The sequence below is a fragment of the Benincasa hispida genome, chromosome 9 (assembly GCF_027475165.1).
Source record: "Benincasa hispida cultivar pf3 chromosome 9, pf3_genome.v1.1, whole genome shotgun sequence".
NCBI lineage: Eukaryota > Viridiplantae > Streptophyta > Magnoliopsida > Cucurbitales > Cucurbitaceae > Benincasa > Benincasa hispida.
In genome coordinates this window covers 61238003-61263437 of record NC_143486.1, presented here as the reverse complement: position 1 = coordinate 61263437, position 25435 = coordinate 61238003, and the positions used below count along the sequence as shown (strand labels likewise).

At 37.4% G+C, this 25435-nt stretch overlaps 1 protein-coding gene and 1 non-coding gene across 2 annotated transcripts; one reads left to right on the top strand and one right to left on the bottom strand.

The window, feature by feature from the left end:
* Window positions 1-4472: 4472 nt before the first annotated feature.
* Window positions 4473-4579, top strand: LOC120087393 (small nucleolar RNA R71). Its single transcript, XR_005484530.1, has one exon. It is a non-coding gene; the product is annotated as a small nucleolar RNA R71 (small nucleolar RNA).
* Window positions 4580-19836: 15257 nt separating this feature from the next.
* LOC120084812 (serine/threonine-protein kinase SAPK2-like) lies at window positions 19837-24745 on the bottom strand. The gene is made up of 10 exons (XM_039040631.2): window positions 24333-24745; window positions 24169-24243; window positions 23974-24075; window positions 21872-21925; window positions 21690-21782; window positions 21508-21600; window positions 21228-21320; window positions 20985-21089; window positions 20810-20908; window positions 19837-20434 (listed from the first exon to the last, which is right to left on the bottom strand). The coding sequence occupies exons 1-10, from the start codon at window positions 24450-24452 to the stop codon at window positions 19979-19981; spliced, it is 1290 nt and encodes a 429-aa protein (XP_038896559.1). The 5' UTR covers window positions 24453-24745; the 3' UTR covers window positions 19837-19978.
* Window positions 24746-25435: the final 690 nt, after the last annotated feature.

Sequence of the window (25435 nt, the reverse complement as noted above, 5' to 3'; positions counted from 1 at the left end):
GACCCTCTGCTCAACTTGGAGGTTTTTTCCGCATATGTGTTTGTCATGCCAGTGCTTAGTACGCTCTTTGTAAATCTTTGCGTTTTCATATGCGTTAATCCTCCATTCTTCTAGCTCGACCAGTTGTATTTTTCACGCTTCTTCTGCTTTCTTCAAATCAAAGTTCAGCTTCTTTACCGCCCACAGTGCCTTATATTCCAGCTCCAAAGGCAAATGACACACCTTACCAAATACCAACGCATATGGGGACATACCTATTGGGGTTTTAAATGTAGTATGGTATGCCCACAATGCATCATCAAGCTTTGTTGCCCAATCATTTTGCAAAGGTCGTACTACCATCTCAAGTATCAACTTAATCTCCCGATTGGACACCTCGGCCTGACCATTCGTTTGCGGATGGTATACGGTGGCCACTTTGTGGAGGATGTTGTATTTGTGCAACAGCTCCTTGATATTATGGTTGACAAAGTGGGACACTTCATCATTTATGATGGTACGGGGAGTGCTAAAACGAGTGAAAATATGTTTCTTCAGGAAGTGGGAGACTACTGCCGCATCGCTTGTGGCGCATGCTATTACCTCTACCCACTTGGAGACATAATCGACGACTAATAAAATATAATGTTTACCATTCGAGGGAGGGAATGGTCCCATGAAATCAATCCCTCATATGTCGAACAATTCAAGCTCTAAGATGGTGTTCATTGGCATTGCATGTTTCCATGAAATGTTACCTGTGCGTTGGCACCGATCACACTTCATTGCATACCCAGCTGCATCTTTAAACAAAGTAGGCCAAAAGAATCCACTTTGTAAACTTTGGTTGCGGTGCGCTGCCCTCCAAAGTGCCCACCATATGGTGAGTCGTGACATTGCGATAATATGCGTTGTTGAGCAGCATCTGGTATGCATAATCGAAAAATCTAGTCTGCCCCTCTTTTATACAGATTCGGCTCATCCCAATAATAATGTCTGCATTCATGTTTGAGCTTCTTCTATTGGTGGTAGGTGTAATCTTCAGGAAATTGCTCGCAAACCAGATAATTGACTATGTCTACATACCAGGGCAATTCTTCAATATGGAATAACTGCTCATCCAGGAACACTGCACTCACCTTAGACTCATTACAGTCAACCACAAGATTTTCCAGTCTAGACAAGTGATCCGTAACTCGGTTCTCTGTCCCTTTTTGGTCAATTATTTCTATATCAAATTCTTGAAGGAGGAGAACCCACCTGATCAGCCTCGGCTTTGCATCCTTCTTTGTCATTAAGTACTTTATTGCCGAATGATCAGTATGGATGTGTACCTTTGTCCCCGGCAGATATGCTCAAGATTTTTCCAACACAAAAATTACCGCCAGAAGCTCTTTCTCTGTGGTGGTATAATTTGTCTGGGCAGGATTTAATGTTTTACTCGCAAATGCGATGGGATGCAAGATTGTTTTTCTCTTTTGCACTAAAGTTGCTCCCATCGCATATCTGCTTGCATCGCACAATTTCAAAAGGAATTGTCTAGTCCGACGCAATCAATATGGGTGTGGTAATCAGCGCATTCTTCAAAACTCAAAATGTGTTGAGGCAATAATTATCAAAATTAAATTTCCTGTCAGCATTTAACAACGCACTCAATGGTCTTGCTATTTTCGAAAATCTTTGACAAAGCGTCTGTAAAATCCACCGTGCCCCAAGAAGCTTAGTATAGCCTTCATGCTTGTTGGAGGTGGAAGTTTTTCAATTGCTTCGATTTTTTCTTTGTCCACCTCCATCCCATCCCGGGGAACCTTGTGTCCCAACACTATGCCTTCCTTCACTACGAAATGGCATTTTTTCCAATTAAGCACCAGATTAATCTCTTCGCAACACTTCAGTATCTTCTCCAAGTTGGCTAAGAAGACTTCATAAGTGTTCCTATAAACAGAGAAGTCGTCCATAAAGATTTCGATAGAGTCCTCAAGATAGTCTGAAAAGATGGCCATCATGCACCTTTGGAACGTGCTTGGTGCATTACAGAGGCCAAACGGCATGCAGCGAAAAGCAAAGGTCCCATATAGGTAGGTGAATGTGGTCTTGTCTTGGCCTTCTGGAGCTATCATAATCTAGTTGTACCCAGCATAACCATCTAGAAAGCAATAAAAATCATTTCAAGCTAGACGGTCTAACATTTGGTCAATGAATGGCAGAGGGAAATGATCTTTCTTTGTGGCCACGTTCAACTTGTAGTAATCCATGTAAATGTGTCATCCAATGATGGTCCTTTGCGGTATTAATTCATTATTTTCATTCGAGACTACCGTCATGCTGCCTTTTTTCGGCACACACTACACGGAGCTGACCCACATGCTATCTGCTATAGGATAGATAATGCCCGCATCCAGCCATTTAATGATCTCCTTCTTGACAACCTTTTTCATCACAAGGTTGAGTCTGCATTGATATTCAATTGTTTCTTTGTGGTCCTCTTCAAGACGAATGCGGCGCATACAGTACGTTAGGCTAATTCCTCTAATTTCGGCGAGTGTCCAGCCAATTGCTCCCACATGCTTCCTTAGAATGCTCATCAACACATTCTCCTGGTCTTCGTTGAGTGCAGAGGAAATGATAACTGGTAGCTTCTCATTCTGCCCCAAAAATGTGTACTTTAAATGGGTTGGTAGGGTCTTTAATTCAAGTTTTGGTGGTTCTACTAGGGAAGGTTGCATTGTTTTTCTTTCTTCTTTTTCTGTTTGCTCTTCTTCTTCCTTGCTTTTTTTTTTTGTGATTGCATTACAGGCAACAACGGATGCGCTGGAATCCTCTTTTGCATTCTCTTCATCAAACTTTTCTTCTTCAACTAAATTCTGGTCATCATCAGAGTCATGTAGGTATTTTTCATCCAGAAACTTCATGGCACGAATTATGTTAAACTTGAGCTTCTGTCCATTGATACTCAAAATGATTTCCCCTTTATGCATGTCAATTTGGGCGTGACCTATTGATAGAAAAGGTCGCCCAAGAATGATAGGCACATCTTTGTCGGCCTGTAGTCCAAAGTGATAAAATCGGCTGGTAGGATAAATTTATCAATGGTTATCAGCACGTCTTTCACCTTTCCCTCTAGATGCACCAGAGATCTATTAGCCAGTTGGAGAGTCACTGTTGTGGGCACAAGTTGCCCTACATTCAGCTGCCTAAAGATTGACAGAGGCATCAAATTTATGCTGGCTCCCAAGTTACACAAAGCTTGCTCGATGTACAATCTTCCTATGGAGCAAGGAATAGTAAAGCTCCCAGAATTGCTCATCTTTGGTGGAATGATTAATTTTGAAATCTGAGTTAATGCCACCATGGCAAACTTACCAGCTCCCCTCTTCTTAGTTACCATATCCTTCAGAAACTTTGCGTAGGTAGGCATTTCCTCAATCGCTTCACTGAAAGGAATATTAATATGTAATTGCTTTAACATATATAGGAAGCGTTGGTACTATACCTCTTCGTTCTTTTTCTTCCTTAGTCTCTACGGGAAAGGGGGTAACTATACTTTCATGGCTCCCGTATCAATTGGCTTTGAGGTCGATGCAACCTCTGGTTCTACTACTTCTTTTTCTCTTTCTTCTTCTTGCGTCACTGCAACTTCAGGTTCTGCCGTAATGGGAGCTGTCTGACTAAGCTCCTTCTTTTCTCCCTCCACTGTCTTCCCACTTCGTAATTTCACAACCTAACATTGCTCTTTATCTGATCCCCCCGAGTTGTATGGGAGTTCTGTTGAACTCGGCAAACCCCCTTGCGGTCTACTCTTCAGCTCACTCACAATCTGGCCCATATGTAATTCTAGATTGCGGATGGATGTAGCCTGACTTTGAAGCACAGTTTCGTTTTTCTCTATGTATTGCTTCAATTGGCTATCCAAGGAAGAGGATTGCGGTGGTTGTGAGCTACTTGTTTGATTGCTCGTTTGACCGTTGTTACGTGGGAAGAATCCTAGTGGCCCTTCTTTCTGTTCCACGGATTGGAAATTTTGTTGCTGATTCTTCCAAGCAAAATTGGGGTGGTTTCTCCACCCGGCATTGTAGGTATTCAAAAAGGGATTATTCTTTACAAAGTAAACAGATTGTGGATTTTGCGGGCAATCTTCAATCGCGTGCCCATAACCGCAAGTCGCACACCTTGCGGTGTTTTGAATGATTGCGTTGATTTGCTCGTTTTGTGGTGTTGGGCTATTGATCGCAATTCCCTGCATTAAGTTCATCATTGCGGTCATCTGGTTTTGTAGTGAAGCAATAGCACCATTATTTCCATCATTGTCTTTGAGTCTCAATCTCTGGTCACTCTCTCTCCAATCTTCATGGTTCTTAGAGATACGATCCAAGATATTATTCGCTTCGTCATACGTTTTATCAAGCAGACCATTAGCGTTTGCCATATTGGGAACGATCTGTGAAGCGGGATTCAAACCATGACAAAAAATCTCCATTTGAAGGTAGTCTGACAAACCATTGTGTGGACAATCCCTGACAAACCTTTTAAACCTCGCCCAGGCATCGCTGAGCGATTCGTCCATGTCTTGTTCAAAATTTGTAATTAGTTTCCTTCGTCTGGCGTTTTCAGTGGGTGGAAAATATTTCTTCATAAACTTCTCCCGACCTGTTCCCAAGAAGTGATCTCTTCCGGTTTGAGAGAATATGCCCATTTCCTAGCCTGATCATAGAGAGAAAATGGGAACAAAGTTAGTCGAACTTCTTCAGCAGAGATGTTCGGGAACATAAAAGTATTGTAGATTTTAATAAAGCTTTGGAGGTGGGCATGCGAGTCCTCGCCACGCCTTCCTCCGAATTGTCCTACAGTCTGGATCATCTGCAGCATCACCAGCTTCATTTCGAATCTGCTTCCATCGAGGGCAAGCCTCATGATTCCTGGAGAGAAATCATAGAGTTTAGTGATGCATAGTTCCTAATGGGTCTATTGCGATCGTTTGCCAGTAGGATTGGATTCGCCATGACTTTGTTATCATTTGGTGCTTCGTTTCCAGGCTGCTCCACAATCTCTTCTTATCTGTCTGTGGTTGTTGTTGGCGGTCTCTCAATCCTTGTCTAAACGTCTACTCAATCTCCAGGTCGTAATTCGCCAAAGATTGAGAGTCTGCAAAGAAATCAGAAAAATTAACGTTAGCACACTATTTTGCCGAAGTCTCTGGCAACAGTGCCAAAAAATTGATGCTTAATTTTATAAAGTGGAAATGTGGATGATATGTGTTTATGAAATTGCGTTGAGCACTCAAGTTTCCTTAGCGGAATCCAAGTGTAAATTTCACTGAGTTTTTTGGTAAGTCCAGGGTCGAACTCAGGGACTTGTGAAAACAGATTGCGTTGGAAATTTTTATGATAACTTTGCGGTAACCGATAACTCAATTAATGTTGGTTTAAAGATTGTGTTAATGAAAAAATAAACAAATGCGGCGGAGTTTGAAAAGAGTTGATTAAACGGGAAATGCGATGAGTATGCGGTGAACGTGTTGAGAAAAGTTTCGGCTAACACTTCCTAGGTCGCGTTCATGTTATGCGATCATGCAACATGCATACAATAGTAAACCACCTCTCGGTGCGAATGCCATGGCTTCTACGGCTAGAACGCATGTGATATATGCGCTAAGTCTATAGGATCTACACATAAGCCTTTATTCTTATTTATGTGATGACAAAATGACACACACACAAATAAGGCGACCATATAATATCATTCCCATCTCTAGGATGCATGCGATGCAGATTGACAAATAGAGTTTATCTCTAAGTCTCTATCTTTTGTTTATGCAGTTCTAATCTTGCTCTCTCGAGTCCAAATTCTAACCTTGCTCTCTCGAGTCATTAGGTTCTTTCTTTGGACTCTCTCTCGAGTAACTCTAAAGGGTATTTTGCACAGCATAAAACAAGACAATCGCAAACAATGAACTTCCTAGGTCATGTTAGCTTAGTTCTTCTAAACCCATTCGACTGGTTTAACTACTCATGCGTGCTTCTCTAAGGTGAACATATAAGGTGAACAACAGCTTCTCTCTCATGATTGTACAGATGGGATGGCTTTAATTCCTGACTGATGCGCCGAATATTTGTCACCAAAAAGCTGAATGTACTTGTAAACGTTATCGGTTGTCAACTTAAATCGGATTCGACTGTCATCAGTTTTCTGTCCCATCGCGACTAATTAGCCTTTCACCCAAATGCGCCCACCATGTTGCAGTGACCAAGTTGTGGCCATCCTTCTCAAGCAAATGATTGCGAACACAGTCATCGCAAATCCTTATGGTGAAGTTGCACTCGACCAATGATTTCCCATGATCGCAATTCTTGCATTGCATCAACGCGTATTCTGCATAAAAACACAAAAATCAACTGTTCCTATACGATGAACGCTTGCGATCGCAATATTATGAAATTGATGCTTGATGGACGCAATTTAACATGTTTTATCAACACAATCCAACATTGTTTAAGAACTTAGTACTATGATAACGTGCATTTCTACCCGTTATCACAAAGCACCATCACCTAAACGATTACTGAGCGAGCGCCTTCGTATCGTATACCGCATGATCGTGTAGGTAGTAACTATGTAATGAGGCAAGCTAACTACACGATCATCTAGCACGCGCCTTTTACTAAATGATGAGCATCAAATGCTTCCACTACGATCGTCTACCTCCTGCGTCTACGCGATCGGGCAACCAACGCTATGCGATAGAGTAAACGATTTATCCCATCATTTAGCATTAGCTAAAGGATCGTTTAGTAAATACTACACGATCGTATAGAAAAATCTACACAATCATTTAGATAAATCCCAATGATCATTTACCTTAGGCTACACAATACGACCAACTGTTGGTCTTCTTCTTTGTTGAGAACCATATCTCCATGTTGTGAAACTTCATCACAAACGACTCGACTAACTCAAACTCTTTGAATTACAGACTCAACAGCATGTTAACTATGCCTAAAAACACAGGGGCCTTTACAAATTAACACTTTGTAATTGAAGAAAGCTTTAAACCAAAGGCAATTAAACCCGTAAACATCCATCAACGCCACCCACAAAAGCATTTAACAATTAAACACAAATGCCTAAAACCCACCAAGATTGTAAAAGTAGTTCACAACGTAATTGAAATTAGGAATATCATAACAACCTGGCTCTGATACCAATTGAAGGAAATCAGAAACGAGGATTTCCATGAGCAGCAGAAGGATCTTTTCAAAATTCAATCGTTTATGAACATCAAAATTACAGTCACAAACGGAAACCCACGGTTATGCATAAATTAAAATTACAACATGCTTTACTACATGATCAAGAGAAGAATCAACAAACCTTTGTAGACTCATCTTCAAGTTCCTTGATCACGAACACTCAATCACAATAACAAAGCAACACACGAACGTTCATCCAACACGACCGCTACACTTCATGATCACATCGAACTCAAACTAAGTGAACGGCCTCTACAGAACCTCGACTGTGTCGCGTTGAATATGACATCACCAAGAAGGTTACCTCGGTATTCTCGGTGTGAGAATCCAGAGTGTGTGCTCTGTGTGGACTTGGTTTGAAGCAGAAAATGGAGGAAGAACAATCGTGTAAACGATTGAGCAATTGGGAGATGGAACAACCTATCATATAGGTCGATGCCCAATCGTTTAGTAAAAGCTATGTGATCGTCTAGCAAAAGCTATGCGATCGTTTAGCTAGTCGTCTAGCTGATGGTCTATCATATAACAACATTCCACGATCGTTTAGCTAACTCCAAGCTGTCAGTTAGTAAATCTAATTTACTTGACAACTATTCCATGAGTAATTTCCGAGAGAGGGAATCTCAAATCAACATTTAATAAATCTTATTAAAATTAGGAAAACATTTTTCCTTTTATCTCACGGTTACCATGAAACCACCAACAACCTCTCACTCAATTTTTTATTAGAGAAAAAGGGATAATTATCAAATAATAAATATTATTATAAATATAAATGATAACTAACTTACCATAATATATTTATAACCTATAGTTTTTGTATTTCATCTCATGAAACATACAAACCATAGCTCTTTTTTTATTCCAGGGCACTTAATGTAAATCTCATTAACATTAATCCTCCCTTTGATTTATTTCATACACCATATCGATCATATCATATATAATCGAATTACCTCTTATCCATCTGAACATTTTAAATCAGCACCAAGAATTGATCCTCAGCTTTAATCCTTGAGCTACCAAGGGGATCTTATGGACCTGTAGCTCGAAGCTCCAACCATACATGAATAACTGACAAAACTCTTTAGTCACGGGATCCACCATCCGTTAACTACCAGACACCACACTAAAGACCGACAGCTAAACTCTTCTTACCACAAATATATTATGTGTCCATCTTAACCAATCAATAGTGCGACAAACCTTCACAGATCGCTTGTAAGTATAGTTCGGCCAATAACCGTTATCCCCCTGTAGTTACATCTAACTTCTTAAGTACCACTGATCCCTCTAATGAACATAGGTCATAGTCCTACTATGACTGAGTCCTTTCTTCCAAAGAGAAGCTATGGCCACTATGTTCAAGCCCCAGAATCAACCCTTAAGGGACCAATCTATCTACTTACCCCTGCTTCGGGGAAGGAGTGAATTCCATCTTGTGTATTGAGTTCCTAGCTCCCAAATTAGACAAGTCCCCAAAAAGGTAGGCATGTTAAATTGGCAATCTGGCCCCTCTCACCCATACTAATAAAAGGACCGCCCTCAAAAGCAGGAGTTCCCAAAACACTCAAGATTGAAGTAGTATCACCTTTGGTCCTTTAGGTGAGATGTAAGTCTCCAGTATCAACGACATTATATAAAGAGTCTAGTCATCTCGTGGTCCAGTCATATACAAACTCTTTGTATAGGACGCCCCCGGTCGCATGTCTCCACATGAATGGTCAGGATCTACCATCTGTAGTAGTTTACAACACTTGCAAACATCTACAAAATGGGTCGTGTTCGTACTGTCAACCGGATCAAGTATCCCACCTTAACCCTTATACTACAGACCTATTTTGGTTATCACTTAAGGCGTGATCCACTTGATATCTCATATACATGTTTGAGTTTATATAAGATAACCATGGAGCTTTGTTTATTGAATATGAGTAAATGCGAAAAATGAAATAACACTTATTTTATTCATAAACAATGTATATAATTACAAACAACGAGACTCCGAGAGAATTAGGACACCAATTTCAACAATCTCCCACTTGTCATAATGCCTTGGGAGACTAATGTACAATACAAGAGACATGTACAATATACAATAAACTAGGGAATACCCCAGTATCATCTCCCACTTGCCCTAGACAAGATGTCGTATGTTCCATAGACCCAGACTCTCCGTTGACCCTCCAACACTTTAGCTGTGAGAGCCTTTGTAAAGGGATCAGCAACATTGTGTAGTGACACGATCTTCGAACTATCATAACACCGCGATGCACAATCTCTCTGATTAAGTGGTATTTCTATTCTATATGCTTACCCCGACGATGACTCTAAGGGTCCTTCGAATTTACCACAACTCCGTTGTTATCACAATAAAAAGTGATAAGTAAATCCATATTTGGAACAACTTCCAAATCTGAAAGGAATATCCTTAGCCAAACAGCCTCTTTAGCTGCTTCACAAGCGGCTACGTATTTGGCTTCCATAGTGGAGTTCATGATGCATCCCTGCTTGATATTTCACCACACTACAGCCCCTCCATTCAAAGTGAACACTGACCTCGATGTCGATTTGAGAGAATCTCTATTGATCTGATAATCATAGTTCGTGTATCCTGTAAGGATCAAATCCTTATCTCCATACACGAGCATGTAGTCCCTCGTTCTTTGAAGATACTTCAATCCGATCCCAACAGAAAATTCATTAAATATAATGATTAAAATACTTCAATCTAATCGAGGTGGAGAGTTTGTAGATTCTGATTTCTAAAACTATATGATAGAACATGGAATAGTTTCCCAACTCTCAGCACCTGGTACAGCTCAACAGAATGATGTATTAGAAAGGAGAAAGAGTACCCTGTTGGACATTGTTCGGTTGATGATGAGTTACACTTCCTTACCTGACTTGTTTTGGGGTTATGTAGTGGAGACTACAGCTTATATCCTGAACTACATTCCCTTGAAGTGTGTTGCCAGTAGACCTTTGGAGTTATGGAATGGTTGTAAAGCTAATTTACGTCATTTTAGTATACGTTGTTGCCCAGCACACGTGCTTGAGGCTAATCCTAAGAAACTGGAACCACGTTCGAGGTTATGCCTATTTGTACGCTATCCCAAGGGAACTGGAGGATGTTATTTTTATGATTCTAAAGAAAACAAAGTGTTTGTATCGACAAATGCTACGTTTCTTGAGGAGGATCATATAAGGCAACACAAACCTGGAAGCAAAATTGTTTTGAATAAGCTTTCCAAAGAAACTACTGAATTTTCAACAAGAGTTGTTGAAGAGCCTAGTATCTCAACAAGAGTTGTTTATGTAAGTTCATCTAGTAGGTCAAATCCATCTCAAGTGTTGAGGGAACCTCTACGTAGTGGGAGGGTTGTGAACCCACCTATTTTCTATATGGGTTTAACTGAAATCCTAGCTATGGTAGCTGATGGCGAGGTTGAGGATCCATTATCTTACAAGAAGGCAATGGAGGATGTTGATAGAGATGAATGGATCAGAGCCATGGACCACGAAATGGAGTCTATGTACTTCAATTATGTTTGGGATCTTCTAGATCAACCTAATGGAGTTAAACCTATAGGTTGTAAATGAATCTACAAGAGGAAACAGGGTGCTGATGGGAAGGTGCATACCTTCAAGGCTAGACTGGTGGCAAAAGGTTATCCCCAGGTAGAGGGAATTGACTATGAAAAGACTTTCTCGCCTGCCGCCATGCTGAAGTCTATTCAAATCCTTCTATCCATTGCCTCATATTATGACTATGGGATATGGCAAATGGATGTCAATAATGCTTTTTTGAATGGAAATCTTGAAGAGACCATTTATATGGTGCAGCCCGATGCATTCATAGAGGGAATCGACTATGAAGAGACTTTCTTGCTTATTGCCATGGTGAAGTCTATCCAAATCCTCCTATCCATTGCCTCATATTATGATTATGAGATATGACAAATGGATGTCAAGAATGCTTTTCTAAATGGCAATCTTGTAGAGACCAGTTATATGGTGCAGCCCGAGGGATTCATAGTCCAAGGTCAAGAGAAAAAGATTTGCAAGCTGAATCGGTCCATTTATGGATTGAAACAGGCATCTCGATCTTGGAATATAATATTTGATACTGCAATCAAATCTTATAGCTTTAATAACAGCGTTGATGAACCTTGTGTCTACAAGAAAATTATCAACAATTCAGTAGTTTTCCTAGTGTTGTATGTAGATGATATCTTACTCATTGGAAATGATATAGGCTTATTTACTACATTTAATAACTAGCTAGTGACCTAATTCCAAATGAAAGATTTGGGAGATGCTCGTTTTATTTTTGGTATTCAGATCTTTCGGGATCGAAAGAACAAAATGCTAGCATTGCCTCAGGCATCGTATATTGACAAGATGTTGATAAAGTGTTAGATGCAGAACTCCAAGAAGGGCCTTTTACCTTTCAAGCACGAAGTTACTTTGTCTAAGGAACAGTGTCCTAAGACACCTCAAGAGATTGAGGAAATGAGACAGGTCCCCTATGTATCTATCGTTGGCAGTTTGATGTATGCGATGTTATGTACTAAACCTGACATCTGCTATGCAGTGGGGATAGTCAGTAGATATCAATCTAATCTAGGATATGATCATTGGACAATTGTCAAGAACATCCTCAAGTATCTATGGAGAACGAGAGACTATGTGCTTGTGTATGGTTCTAAGAATTTGATCTTTACAGGATACACTGACTCTGATTTTCAAATTGATAGGGATTCTTGGAAACCCACTTCAAGATCAGTGTTCACTCTTAACGGAGGAGTTGTAGTATGGCGAAACACCAAACAAGGGTACATCGCAGACTCCACCATGGAGGCCGAGTATGTAGCAGCTTGTGAAGTAGCTAAGGAGGCCGTTTTGCTTAGGAAATTCCTGACTGGTCTAGAAATAGTTCTAGACATGTCAAAACCCATCACACTTCATTGTGATAATAGTGGTGCTGTTTCCCGTGAGCCTCGTCATAAGCGCAACAAGCACATTGAGTGGAAATACCATCTCATCTGAGAGATTGTGCTTCAAGGGGGCGTGATTGTCACGAAGATAGCTTCGAAGCACAACGTTGCTAATTTGTTTACGAAGGCCCTCACGGTTACAGTGTTTAAGGGCACCTGCAGAATATGGGTCTACAAGAAAGACCACGGCTGGAAAAGTGCAAATGGGAGATCTTGTACTAGGCATGTTGTGCCCTAGTTTATTGTTTTGTGTACTTGTAATTGGATTATCTTATACACCCCACTAGCTTTAGGACAAGTTGGAGATTGTTGGGATTGATGCCCTAAATCTCATAGGGTCCTATAGTTTGTAAATCTTGTATGAACAAACATTTCTATGATTAATAATATTTGATATTTTATTCACTCTATCTATGAAATATATGATATTTTAGTTTCATTATTAACAAACCAATGAACTAACATCCATGGTTATCGTTGTAACTCAAACATTTTTATGGAGACATACAGGTGGATCATGTTTAAGTGATAAGCTAAATGGTCTGAAGTATATAGATAAGGCTGGGTATCTTATCCTTGTGACACTACAAGTATGGCCTGCTTTCTAGGTATTACAAATGTTGTAAAGTTCTACAAATGATCTGATCCTGATGATTCACATATTAGACATGCGAGCGGGGATATTCTATACAAAGGAGTTTGTATAAGACCAGACCACAAAATGTTTAGTCTCGTTATATAACGTCATTCATAATAGGGACTTTCATTTCACTAGGATGACCATAGATAAACATGAGCTTAATCCTGAGTGAGTCGTGAACTCCTACCTATGAGGGCGGTCCTTAGAATAGTATAGGTGAGAGTGGTCAAATTTCTGACTCAACAAGCCTACCATTTTGGGGATTCGTCTGATTGGGGAGCTGTGAACTCAACTACACCAGATGGAATTCACTCATTCCCCAAAGTTGGGGTAAGTAGATAAATTGCTCCTTTAAGAGCTAATTTCGAGTCTTGAACAATATGGTGCCACACCTTCTCTTGGCCAGAGGAGGGTTTAACCATAGTGGGACTATGATCTATTGTTCATTAGAGGGATCAATGGTACTTAAGGAGTTAGATGTAACTATAGGGCAAAACGGTAATTTGGCCAAACTGTACTTACGAGCAATTTGTGAAGGGTCATCGTACTATTGATTGGTTATATCCAATGGACACAGAAATATATCTATAGTGCATAGAGTGCAGCTGTCGGTCTTTAGTGGAGTGCCCGACAATTAACGGATGGTGGATATATGATTAAAGAGTTTAATCAGTTATTCACATACTGTTGGAGCTTCAAACTACAGGTCCATAAGGTCCCTTTAGTAGCTCAAAGGATTTAGTTGATAATCAATTTTTGGGTTAATTTCAAATGTTCAAATTAATAAGAGGGATTTTAATTATATATGATATAATTAAATTAATTCAATTATATATGATATAATTGACATAATGTATATGATATGTTCTAGTTTAATTAGAGGAATAAATATTTGAATATGATTCAAATGTATTTTCTATGAATAAGATTTATAGTTATTAAATTTAATATAAATATGATTTATATTAAATGCCATAAAATAGAGCAAAAGAACTATAGTGTATATAGTGTATATGATGCAATATTAACTATAGGTTATAAATATAATATGATAAGTTGGTCATCATATTTATTTATAATTATTAATTATTGGATCATTATCCCTTTTTCTTTCTAACCACCCTTAGTGGGAAGTTAATTAGTTATTGTGGCTTTTAGAATAAGAAAAAAAATATTATTTTATTATTCCAGTAGATAAGCATTCATGTTGTGAAATGCTACAAGATTTCAAGAGAGTCTATGCGATAGACCTACTTCACTAAACGATTGAGACTGTCTTTCTATGCAATAGAGAGTTTACCTCCTCGATCGTCTTCCTCCTCCAACTCCAAAACACCATCCAAATCAAAATAGTCAAAGCCCACTGCTTCTGGGTTCTCACACCGAGAATTCCAAGGTAACTAAGTGGTAATGTCCTCCATCTTTTGGTTCGAGTTTCATTGTTACTTCTTCGAGGAGAGTTCGTGCTTCTTCGACGCGTTTGTGAACGAGTTAGTTCGAGGGATTTACTTGAAGAAGAGTTCTTCAAAGGTATAATCTCCAAACCTTGTTTCTTATTTCAAAAGCATGCTGTAATTTATCTTTTGATGCATAATCTGTTTTGTTGACTATAAATGTATGCGTTCAATCGAAATGGAATTTGGACGATTCGCTTCCTCTCAAAGGTTCTCTATAAAATGAGTTCCTTCAAGGGGCAAAATGTCGGCACACCCGTGCCATTTGACACTATCCATGAGATCCCATTCTCGATGGAAGATGCCCAAGACACTTGTGTTGTAATGCTCGCCCACGCCATGATACACGTATGTGCCATGGGGTAGCTCACTTAGACCATAAGGCCCAGAGGTGGTGGAGAGCAAACACCATGCCTCCCCCTATAATGCATTCCGAACAATTTCCTCTTTTCCACCCTTGCATTTAAAATGTGGCGAATTGTTACTCACCAACGTAGAGCACTCGTCTAAACTCCAATTGATAAGAAATTCAATGTGTTTGCATATCTTATCAATATGCATCTAACTGTAGAGTCACTCATTCAAACTATCGATGGAACCCCACCTTCCAAGGTCACGGCTTGGGGCCCCAACTGGCCCCCACGGAGCTTGTCACTGACACAACCGGTGACATGGTTGCTTGTGCTTTCACTTAATGTTCAACATGTCATGCTTGCTCACTTATATTTGTTTGTTGGATGATTCACCATCCTCCTCAATTGCATCATGCCAGTTCTCTCAATTCTCTATCTTTGCCAGATGTGTCGACACTCATGTGTCGCCACTACACTGTCTGCACAAGTGGGTTCACAATCTACTATCTCAAAGTTAGATTGTGACATTTTCCCCCCACTGAAACTGTCATCATCCTTAATGACACACTTGGGGATGCAATCCACTTTCGACCTCGTGGGATTGCAACACTCTCCCCCACTTAATCACGACATCGTCCCGATGACGATCCAAAAAATACTGGCACTATTAGGGACTATGTGAAACAATTTTACGAGTTGATGTTGCAAATAAGAGATATGTCTGAAAAAGAAAAAAAATTTCGTTTTGTCGAAGACCTGAAACTGTGGGCATAAACAAAATTGTATCTACAGAGAATACAGGATCTTCCAGCCGCATATGCAGTGGCTGAATAATTATTTGACTTAACTAATGAATGTCAAGAGATGAGGCAACACTCGAGATCCCCTAATAGAGGGAGAAAAAGCAACGGTTCGAGCTCAATGAGAAATAGTGACGACAAACCTCCTTTGTAGACGACTGGAAATACGTGGTAGGGGCAGAATTTTTATTGGCTTCTGTCCTGTTATATATGTAAAAGGAAACACAAGGCGAACAAATGTCTAAAACGAGCAACCTTTAATGCTTTGCAAGCCTCATTGGTCTCAAACACGAAACGCAAAGTTTTTCAGGTAAAGGATGAGAATATACAAGTAGAGGAAGATGGAACTCGACGAGTTGGGTCCCAAATTTTTTTAGGTGCCCTCCAGTAGAGTATGGGAGAAATAAAATAATCACAAAAAGGCAGATTGATGTATGTAGTTGCTTGGGTCAACCATAGAATAGCCAAAAGCATCGCGGCCGACTATATGTAGATGCTTGGGTCAACCATAGAGTAGCCAAAAGCACCACGGTCGACTCAAGAGCCACTTATAATTTTATGTTCAAAATAGAAGTCAGACCGTTGAATCTTTGTTGGGAAGGAAACACAGGTAAAATGAAAGCAGTGAACTCTATGGCCTTCCCTATTACAGAAATAGTGAAGAGAACAGTCATAAAGTTGGGGGATTGAAGCGGCCCTGCCGATTTCGTGAGCGTCAAAATGGATGAATTTGACGTAGTGTTGGGGATGGAATTCTTGCTTGAGCACAAGGTAATACCGATACCTCTCGTCAATTATTTAGTAATCACTGGGTGAACGCCCACCGTTGTGCATGCTGAGATCAAACAGCCAAATGGGATAAAGATGATCTCTGCACTCCAACTAGAGAAGGACCTTACCCACGAGTCAGGTGAAACCACAAATGAGAAGGCCCCTCAAGACATTCTGTGTGTGTTGGAAAAATGTCACGTTGTCGAGCCAGACAGTTTACATAAGTCCCTACCTCTAAAGAGAAGAAGCAACCTAAACACAGAGAGTTCCTACTAGGGGACAAAGTTCGAGTGAGATTATGCCTAAGACAGTTTCGATGCCGAGGCCAAAGAGAACATCACCTCGTGAGCTGTTATAGAGGATTGGTGGAAGTCATCGAATGGGTTGGGAAAGCCTCTTATCGGGTGCAATTACCATCATGGATGGAGATTCATCTTGTCATTCATATAAGTAAACTGAAACCCTATTATCCCGACCATGTCATGACAAACAAAGGGTGCTGGCCTATCTTCTTGCCATGACAAAGAGAATGACAGAGGAAGAAGTCGATGAAAATCTTGCTAGAAGAAGTGATAGAGTTGGAAGAGCAGGATCAGGTTTATAAGTGTTCCTAGAGAAGTGGAAAAGCCTCCAAGACAGAGAAGTTCGTTGGGAGCGCATGGAAGACCTCAAGGCAACTGCTCAATAATTTTTTAAGTTCAAGCAGAGTCGGTTGACAGGGAAGTCAACCACTTCTTTTTACTATGCTTTTATCCTATGTATTTCCTTTTGTTAGGTAGTTTACTTTCTATGTATTTTTCTTAATGTGTGACCACTCGCCCATTTCCATATGCAAGGGTGGAAGATGTGTTTTTCTTCAGAATGCGCTATATGGGGGTAAGATTAATCATCATATCCTCATACCAGTGAGTTGTATGCTATAAAATCGTGTTGTTGTTGCTTATTGCTTTCTAGCTGTACGACTAATGCTCATTGTTTACACATGCTTTCAATCGTTTGCGAAAACCTTTTCCTCTAAACCCGTTTTTAAAAACATTTGCTAAAGAACGGGGTTGGAGGTTGTGACAAACGCCCATTGTGCCATCGGCTATTCAGATTTGGATTGGCTGACTTGTTTGAGGGCGAGAACAAGTGCTCCACAATTTCCTTGAGACCCTTACGAAGGTGCGATTGTGACACCAGGTGCCCTAATTTAGATTTATCAAGATATTTATTAATTATGGATTCCAAATTTGGAAGTTGTGATATCTTTTTTGTTATATGAATATTATGAAAAGTTTGAGTATGTTTGAATCTGTATGTTATTTTATGATCTGAGTTGTGGTATTACTCATAAAATTTATATATGTAATGCATGATTAGACTAGTAAGGGTGATATACCGTCTCGTCTCGACGCATGTTTTATTTTAGGGAACCGACAAGTCTAATTTCATGTTTGACGGTGTGCCTTCAAGTCATTAGACATGTGCGAATCAATAGGTTCATGTTCATGTTACTTTTCCATGTTTGATGGTGTGCCTTCAGGTCGCAAGACATGTGTGAACCAACAGTTCATGTTCATGTTACTTTTCCATGTTTGACAGTATGCCTCGGGCAGTTAGACATGCTTGAACCGACAAGTTTATGTTCATGTTACTTTTTCATTTTTGACAGTGTGCCTTCGGGCCGCTAGACGTTCACGTTCATGTTTCATTTCCCATGTTTGATGGTGTGCTATTTGGCCACTAGACATAGAGTTAATGCGAGATAGGTTATCGTCTTAGTTAGCCATTCAAAAGCAGTTACAGTATGATTGTCCCACTAGCCCAAGCATTCACTACATGTGAATGCATAGCCTGATCCCGGTAATGGGTCATGTATTAAGTATTTATACTCATCCTTTATGTTTACATGTTTTTCAGGTAAGCACAAGGATACTCGGACGACTGATAAGAGGAATCCGTGATAATGCCAAAGGGACTAGAAAATGCTTCCGCATTTGAGTTCATATGTCTTCTCATGTTTTACAGTTTTCTTTTCATTAATCAGCTTTTTACAGAGTTTAAGTGTTAGAGATTTTATTTTTCAGATAATTTTCTTTAGTTTAAAATTTATGTTTTAAAGGGTGTCCCGAATCAAACAGTTTGGATTTTGAAGAACGATATACTAGAGAAATTCTAGAGAAGTTCAAGATGATGAATTATAATTCTGTCACAACTCCGATTGAAATTGGGATAGAACTGTCCAAATATGAAGAAGGAGATGTCGTTGATCCTTCATATTTTAAAAGCTTCATTGGGAGTTTGAGATATTTGACTTGCACATGATCAGATATTCTTTTCAGGTTGGATTGGTGAGTCGATTTATGAAATCTTCTACGATTACTCATTTGAAAGTGGCAAAGAGAATCCTTTGTTACCTCAAAGGTACACTTGATTATGGATTATTTTATTCTTCATCTAAGGAATTCAAGCTTGAATGTTATTGTAATGTGACTGGGCTGGAGATGGTAATGAGAAAAAAGTACAAGTGGATATGTGTTCTTTGTTGGTTACATTTACTTGGAGTTCTAAGAAACAACCTATTGTGGCATTATCTACTTGTGAGGCAAAATATGTTGCTACAGCCTCATGTATTTGTCTTGCAATTTGGTTAAGGAATTTGCTTATGACAGTTGGAAATTTGCAAGATGATGCTACTGTAATCCATGTTGACAATAAGTCAACAATTTCTCTAACAAAGAATCTGGTGTTCCATGATCGTAGCAAGAACATTGATACAAGATTTAACTTTATCAGAGACTGTACTTCAAGAAAGGAGGTTCAAGTTGAATATGTGAAGACTGAAGATCAAATTGCAGATATTTTCATGATGCTAGTCAAAATTGATGTATTTAACAAGTTGAGAACTTTGCTTGGAGTCTTCAGAAAACATGTTTAAGGGAGGATGCTGAAAATTAAACATGTTGTAATTAGATAAGTTATAAATGAATTAAAAGATGTGAGTTAATTGATGAGAGTTGGTAATGTCATGTATTGGAGAGAGTTAGATACACTAATAAATTAATATAGGACTTTAAAGGTGTTTTATGTGTCTAACTAAGGTGTGAGTTATAAGTTTTCAATACAAAAGTATTGAAAACGCAACCAAATGTGTAGAGAAGAATACATAAAGAGAGTTCGATTAAAAGTGTGAACCAAGTTTGAAACGTCTTTCAACTAAAAATGTTTTGTTTCCTCTCAAATAATCTTTTATTGATTATTTATTCGAGAGTGTCCATCACATGCTTCCAACATCCCACTTACCATAAAAATACATCTTTAGACCTTGATAAGCCATAGCAGGAGGAATAATTGTCAGAAAAAAAAAAAAAAGAGGGATGCTTTACTTGAAATCATTAAGAATAAAAGATGAATTATCACTTAAATATTGTAATTTCTTTAAAAGTTCACACTGTATTAACATATGAAAAGGGAAAAAAAAAAACCCAATATAAAATACAAAAAAGAAAGAAATAAAATTTGGAATAATGAGGTAAATTGAGATTTGAAAAAAAAAAAAAAAAATCGGAATAATGGTGTAATTTGATTATGTTATATTAAAAAAATGGAATGCAAAAATTTAGTTGAATTGTATGTAATTATATATTGATGTCATTTTAGGATTATAAAAATGAAAACTATATACAGATAGACAGTTTTCTATAATTCTAATTAAATTTCCATCTTTGTCAAATTTAATGGAAACAAAAATATTACTGTATAGTACAATTGTTCTCATCGTCCTTCACTTCATCTTCTGCTTCATCTTCCTCCCTTTCATCTTGCTTCACTTCTTCATTTTCCTTAACTTCATCTTCATCTTCATCTTCATCTTCCTCATCTTCATCTTCCTCTTCTTCATCTTCCTCTGATTCTTCATCTTCATCTTCCTCGTCTTCATCTTCCTCTTCTACATCTTGCTCTAATTCTTCATCTTCGTGCTCTTCCTCGTCATCCTTTTCAGTTCCCCCTCCAAAGCTGATCATTCTTGTAGATGATGGTGGTGGGTTTTTTGCCTCTTCCAGGTTCTTCATGATTTCTTGCACACTTTGAGAAGAGAAGGTTAGATGATTCCTCCGGTAATATATTCTTTGGGATGATTCTAATAGTTCTCTTGGCAAGTTCTTTAAGAACCATGGGTGATTCTTGATCTCTTTCACCGATATTCTCTGTTGTATTGTGTCGATATTGTATAAATTACATTGATGAGAAAGTGATATAACCCAACATCATAATGAAGTTAAAAATTGAAAACAAAGAATGTGACTTCACTACATTTTACAAACTAAAATTTTAACTAGTTTTTTTTTTTCAAAAAAACAAAAAAAAAATGTGGTAGTAAAGTGAAAATATAATTTGTATTTTGTGATTAAATTTATAGATTTCAATGTGGTAGATTATATGGAGGCTAATCAACCATTTTACCCTTTTAGAAGTTTCGATTCAGAATATCAAACAAAACTAACAAAGTGAAGATAATTTTGTATTTAGAACTCAAAATAAGGAAATGAGAAAAAACACACTAGTTTGTCATAGAAAAATACCCTCGTGGGATTACGGACAAAGATACAAGAGAGTAGATGTCGACAATCTTGAGATATTTGAACATAGTCTGGTATTTGGTACTGTACAGCCATTATTCGCTATGGAAGAACAAAGAAAAAGTGAGAAAGGTGATAACTTTACTAAAATAAGGATATAGTAGGGAAAGTAATTGACCGTAATAGTTTTCTGGAAGTTTTTAGGTTCGCTCGGGTCTTCAAAAGGATATGCACCAACCAACATAATATAGAGAGTAACTCCACACGACCACACGTCTGCAATCTAAAACACACAACGAAAGAGAAGACAATGTATATATGATTATGATTGACTTAGCATGAATCAAAACCATAATCAAAGAATTTTTAGCAAATGATTTTGCGATGATAACGTAATTGTAATTGGATTGTGCAAAACCACCTTTCCATCATACCGTCCTTCTACTAGAACCTCTGGTGCTGCGTATGTTGGAGAACCAACGTTTGTTTCTGGTGTTGAATGCAATGGGTATAACTACACAACAAATTGACAATACAACAACACAACATAGAGAGTAACCCCACATGACCATGCATTTGCCAACTAAAACACATGAGAGAAGAGAAGATAATGTAGATATGATTATATCTCAAAACAAGGCCAAAGGAATTTAGCAGTACACTTTGTAATAATCTAATTGCAGTTGTATTATCTCAGATACCTTTCCATCATATTGTTCTTTTGCTAGATCTTTTGGCGCTGCGTATGTCTTAAAATCAACTGTTATATTTGGTTTTGAATACAATTGACATGACTGCAAAACAAATTGACGATACCAACGACATAGGTAAGGACATGTTAACTTAGAATGATCAAATAAAATTCTCATATATTAAAAGAGACCTTGGAGTAGCCGAAATCACAGATCTTCAAGCGCGGGGCTGGGTATCCATTTAAAAGAATATTGTCTAGCTTCAAATCTCTATGACATATTTCCTTCACAAAGCATTGTGTCAAACAAAAATATGGTCTATGATTTTTAAACAACAAACCGTATAAGGTCTAGCTTATTTTTTTAATCTTACCAATGAATGAAAATAACTAACTCCAGAAATCAATTGTTGGAAGAAATATCTTGCCTGTATCAATAAGATCAAAGGGTTTAAACAAATATCACAAACCTACAAATTCTTCTTTTTGGGTGTCGGGCCCCAAAGCCCGAAGTCGATGGAATCCAGAGATAACAAAGTTTTTAGTCATTTGCAACCCCTTTCATAACTTATTTGATAATTGTTTTTTATTCTCTAATTTTTTTTTCCTAAGAAATAAAGAAATATTTGATATACAAGAAAATGCACAAGGCAAATAAAAGAGATAATTACAGCTAGTGAAGTCTATTTTATTTTTTTTAACAATATGTTGGACGTTGGAATTGAACCTAGTTAACTCTCAAAATTGATAGTATAAATTTTATGTTAGTGGGACTAAGCACATCTTAGCGAGATAGATTAAAGCTAAGAGTACAAGATATAATAGAAACATACAGATAAATGAGTAAATTAGAAAAATTGTAGTGAGAAATAAAAAATATAATAAAGAGTGGCAACGATGCAGTTTGATTAGGATAATACTTTGGTGCATCTCAAAATGCATCTATCTCTATACTTCCCTCTCCCATCACTCGGACCAAAAAATAGTTATAATATTTTGAAAAATAAATAAAAATAATTTACCACATATCAAATTATGATAGAACAATTTTGTAGGATGCACAAAGATAAGTACTCTCGAAGATGCAAATAAGTATTTTTCATTTCAATTATTGCTTGTGACAATGATGTGATGGGTCAATACGTTAGAAAGGTTTCATGCGGACAGAGAAGACTGGGGTATTGATTGTTGAGGCCACCAAGATCTTGAAAATTAAAGAAGCATTTTCTGTTCATCGGAGACTGGTTAAGGTCATTTTCTCTTGAAATTTCTTTTGTCATCTCTATTTCTCTTGATGGTATCAGAGCCCTAAATGGGCATTCTTCCACTCCATGAAATTAAAAATGGCACACCACCTGCTGTAAAATCAAATATTCGGTCGTCGGCTTAAGAAATTCAACCAGTCTTCGGCTCTGGCGAGGAGTTCCCCGATGTGAGGCCAAAAAGTGGAAACTCATCTCCTCAATCTTCTCTCAATGCTATTTTATCATTCTTAAAATCCAGGCATACCTTGTCATTTCGATTGGTCCATCCTAAATATGGTCCAATCAAATGCTGTCACGTAATATTTTCATTTTGAAAAAAAAAAATCATCCTTATCCTTAAAGATTATCTTTAAAATCGATATCTATAAAATGAGAGGAAAAGGGAGATGGAAAATCTTTTCAAGGTAGAAAAAGATATCTCACAAATCTCAATGCCTCCTTGTTGGGTTCCCCTTCAAAATTTCGACTTCTACGGACTCCTTTCCATCTTCTTCATCTTCCCATCGGAATCTCGAAAACAAAAATCTCCCATCTAGCTCTCTTTTTTTGCTGGAAATGGAAGCACCTTGTGCTGTGGTATTTTATATCATGTCATGTTATTTAGTTAATCTATTTTCCATATCTAAAAGTCCATTGGGTCTCTCTTAATTTTGTAGTATTTAAGCTTATTTAAATATCATTATAGTGAGGTTGAAACTCTAACATGAAACCTCCATTTTGCTCTGTCTCTCTCTATTTCTCTCGACCTTCAGATTAGTGTTTATAAAAAACTAAAAAAAAAAAAAAAAAAAGTTTTCCTTCATCCTTCTACTCCTATATTACCAAAACATCGAATAACAAAAATCATAAATTTCATCAAACCCCTTTTAGTATGACTCGTTTTTTTGTGCTAAATAATCACTATTTGTTTCTATACTTTGTTTTTGTTTATGTGTTCTTTATAATCATGCTCATGCGAAATAAAAAATTTCAATGATCTCTGACTTGGTAAGCCATTTAAAAGTCAAGATTCATTAAAAATTTGCTCATTTGATAAGTAGATTTGGTAAAATAAAACATATGAACAAATGGTAATTTAGGTAAAAAGAAGTTGAATGGAATGAGATATCGGATATGACAATGACAAAATCGCATAACTAGAGTTACATGATCAGACAACTAGAAGTAAATAAGAGATAGAGAGAGAGAGAGAGCATAGATAGATAATAGACCTCATCTTCTGAAAAACGACCCCCATTACAAATTATTTCGAAAAGTTCTCCCCCAGAGGCATATTCCATCACCATACCCAAATGGGTTGGAGTTAAAATAACCTGCAAATTTTAAAATTAACAACCTTAACCTAAATCTAAATGATGCATTTTTGAGTGATGAGAAGCAAAAATTGAAGTAGAAAAAAAACTTGCCTCCTTGAAACGAATGACATTTGGATGTCGAAGCGATCGATGGTTCATAATCTCTCTTTCCACGTTCTCATCGACCTGCCAAAACGAATTAATATTAAAGCATGAGAAACAAAGTAAGGTTGATTTCAAAGGAAAAAAAAAAGAAAAGAAATTATTGAATTAACCTTAGGACCCCGTTCTATGAACTTTATGGCCACAAGCTCCTTGGTTTGTTTGTTCCTACAAAGTTTAGCAACACCAAAACTTCCTGAACCCAAATCCTTAATAATTTCGTACTTTTCCATTTCTAACCAAGAACAACAAAACCCAACAAAAATCCGTAGTGTTGGAAATGGGGTTTGGGGATAGATCTGAAGTCAACTTTTATATTTCTTGTTTTTAATTATAATAAGTTTTTGTTTCTTAAAAAGCTATATTAATATATAAAAAGTTAAATATCATGTTTGAATTTGAATCTGTAAAAACGCCTTTCGATGAATTTTTTAAGAATTTTTTTGTTTTTTGTGTTCTAATTCCAATATCCTCTTCTCTCTCATCTATGTTTCGTTCTTTGAATTGAATTGAAATCAAGGAACCCGAGGGGGTTGTCAGTTGTGGATGACATCTCATTTGAGTCGGATTTTTTAATTCATTCAACACACTAAAAAATGGTCACTAGTGTCCGTTTCGTTATTCCGACTATGAATTTATTTAGATCCTTTTGTAATCCTTTTATTATTTTTTTAAAAACAGTTAAATTTATAATGATGTATTTCTACTTTACTATCTATTTTTTATCGATCGTTTAGAAAATCAAATTAAATCTTGAAAGAAAAAAAACGAGTAACTTTTAAAAATTAGTTTTTTTTTTCTTTGAATTTGACTAAAAACTCAACCATTATATTTAAATATATAACAAGGTCAAAGTTTTCAACAATTAAATATATAAATACTGCTATCATGTATTGATTTATATTTTTTTCCCTCAATGATTAATGAAATCCTCGTCTTATTATACACGTTTTACTTTGTTGAATTGGTAAGCTTTTAAAGATAAAAAATAAAAAATTACTTTCTTACAATATACAATAAAAAAGCACTTTCATTTTCACATCAAGTTCTCTATTTTCCTTTTTCTTTTCTTTCTTTCTTTTTACGTACAAACGAACACAATGCACATAAGTATCATGCTAAATATTTGTTTTTATATATGTTTGATTTAATTTTTTAAGTGTTTAATTTTGAAAATAAATTATTTAGAAAAAATTAAAATATTTAACAACCACTC

Excerpts from the sequence above, each read along its gene's own strand:
- LOC120084812 (XM_039040631.2), bottom strand. The coding sequence starts at position 24,452 with ATGGAAAAGTACGAAATTATTAAGGATTTGGGTTCAGGAAGTTTTGGT. Across the intron at positions 21,601-21,689 it reads GTGATTTCGGCTACTCCAAG|TCATGTCAATTGTATTCAAA; the intron begins GTCTCTTTTAAT and ends TTTGTTTTGCAG. Across the intron at positions 21,321-21,507 it reads AAGAACAATATGATGGAAAG|TTATACCCATTGCATTCAAC; the intron begins GTATCTGAGATA and ends TTTGTTGTGTAG.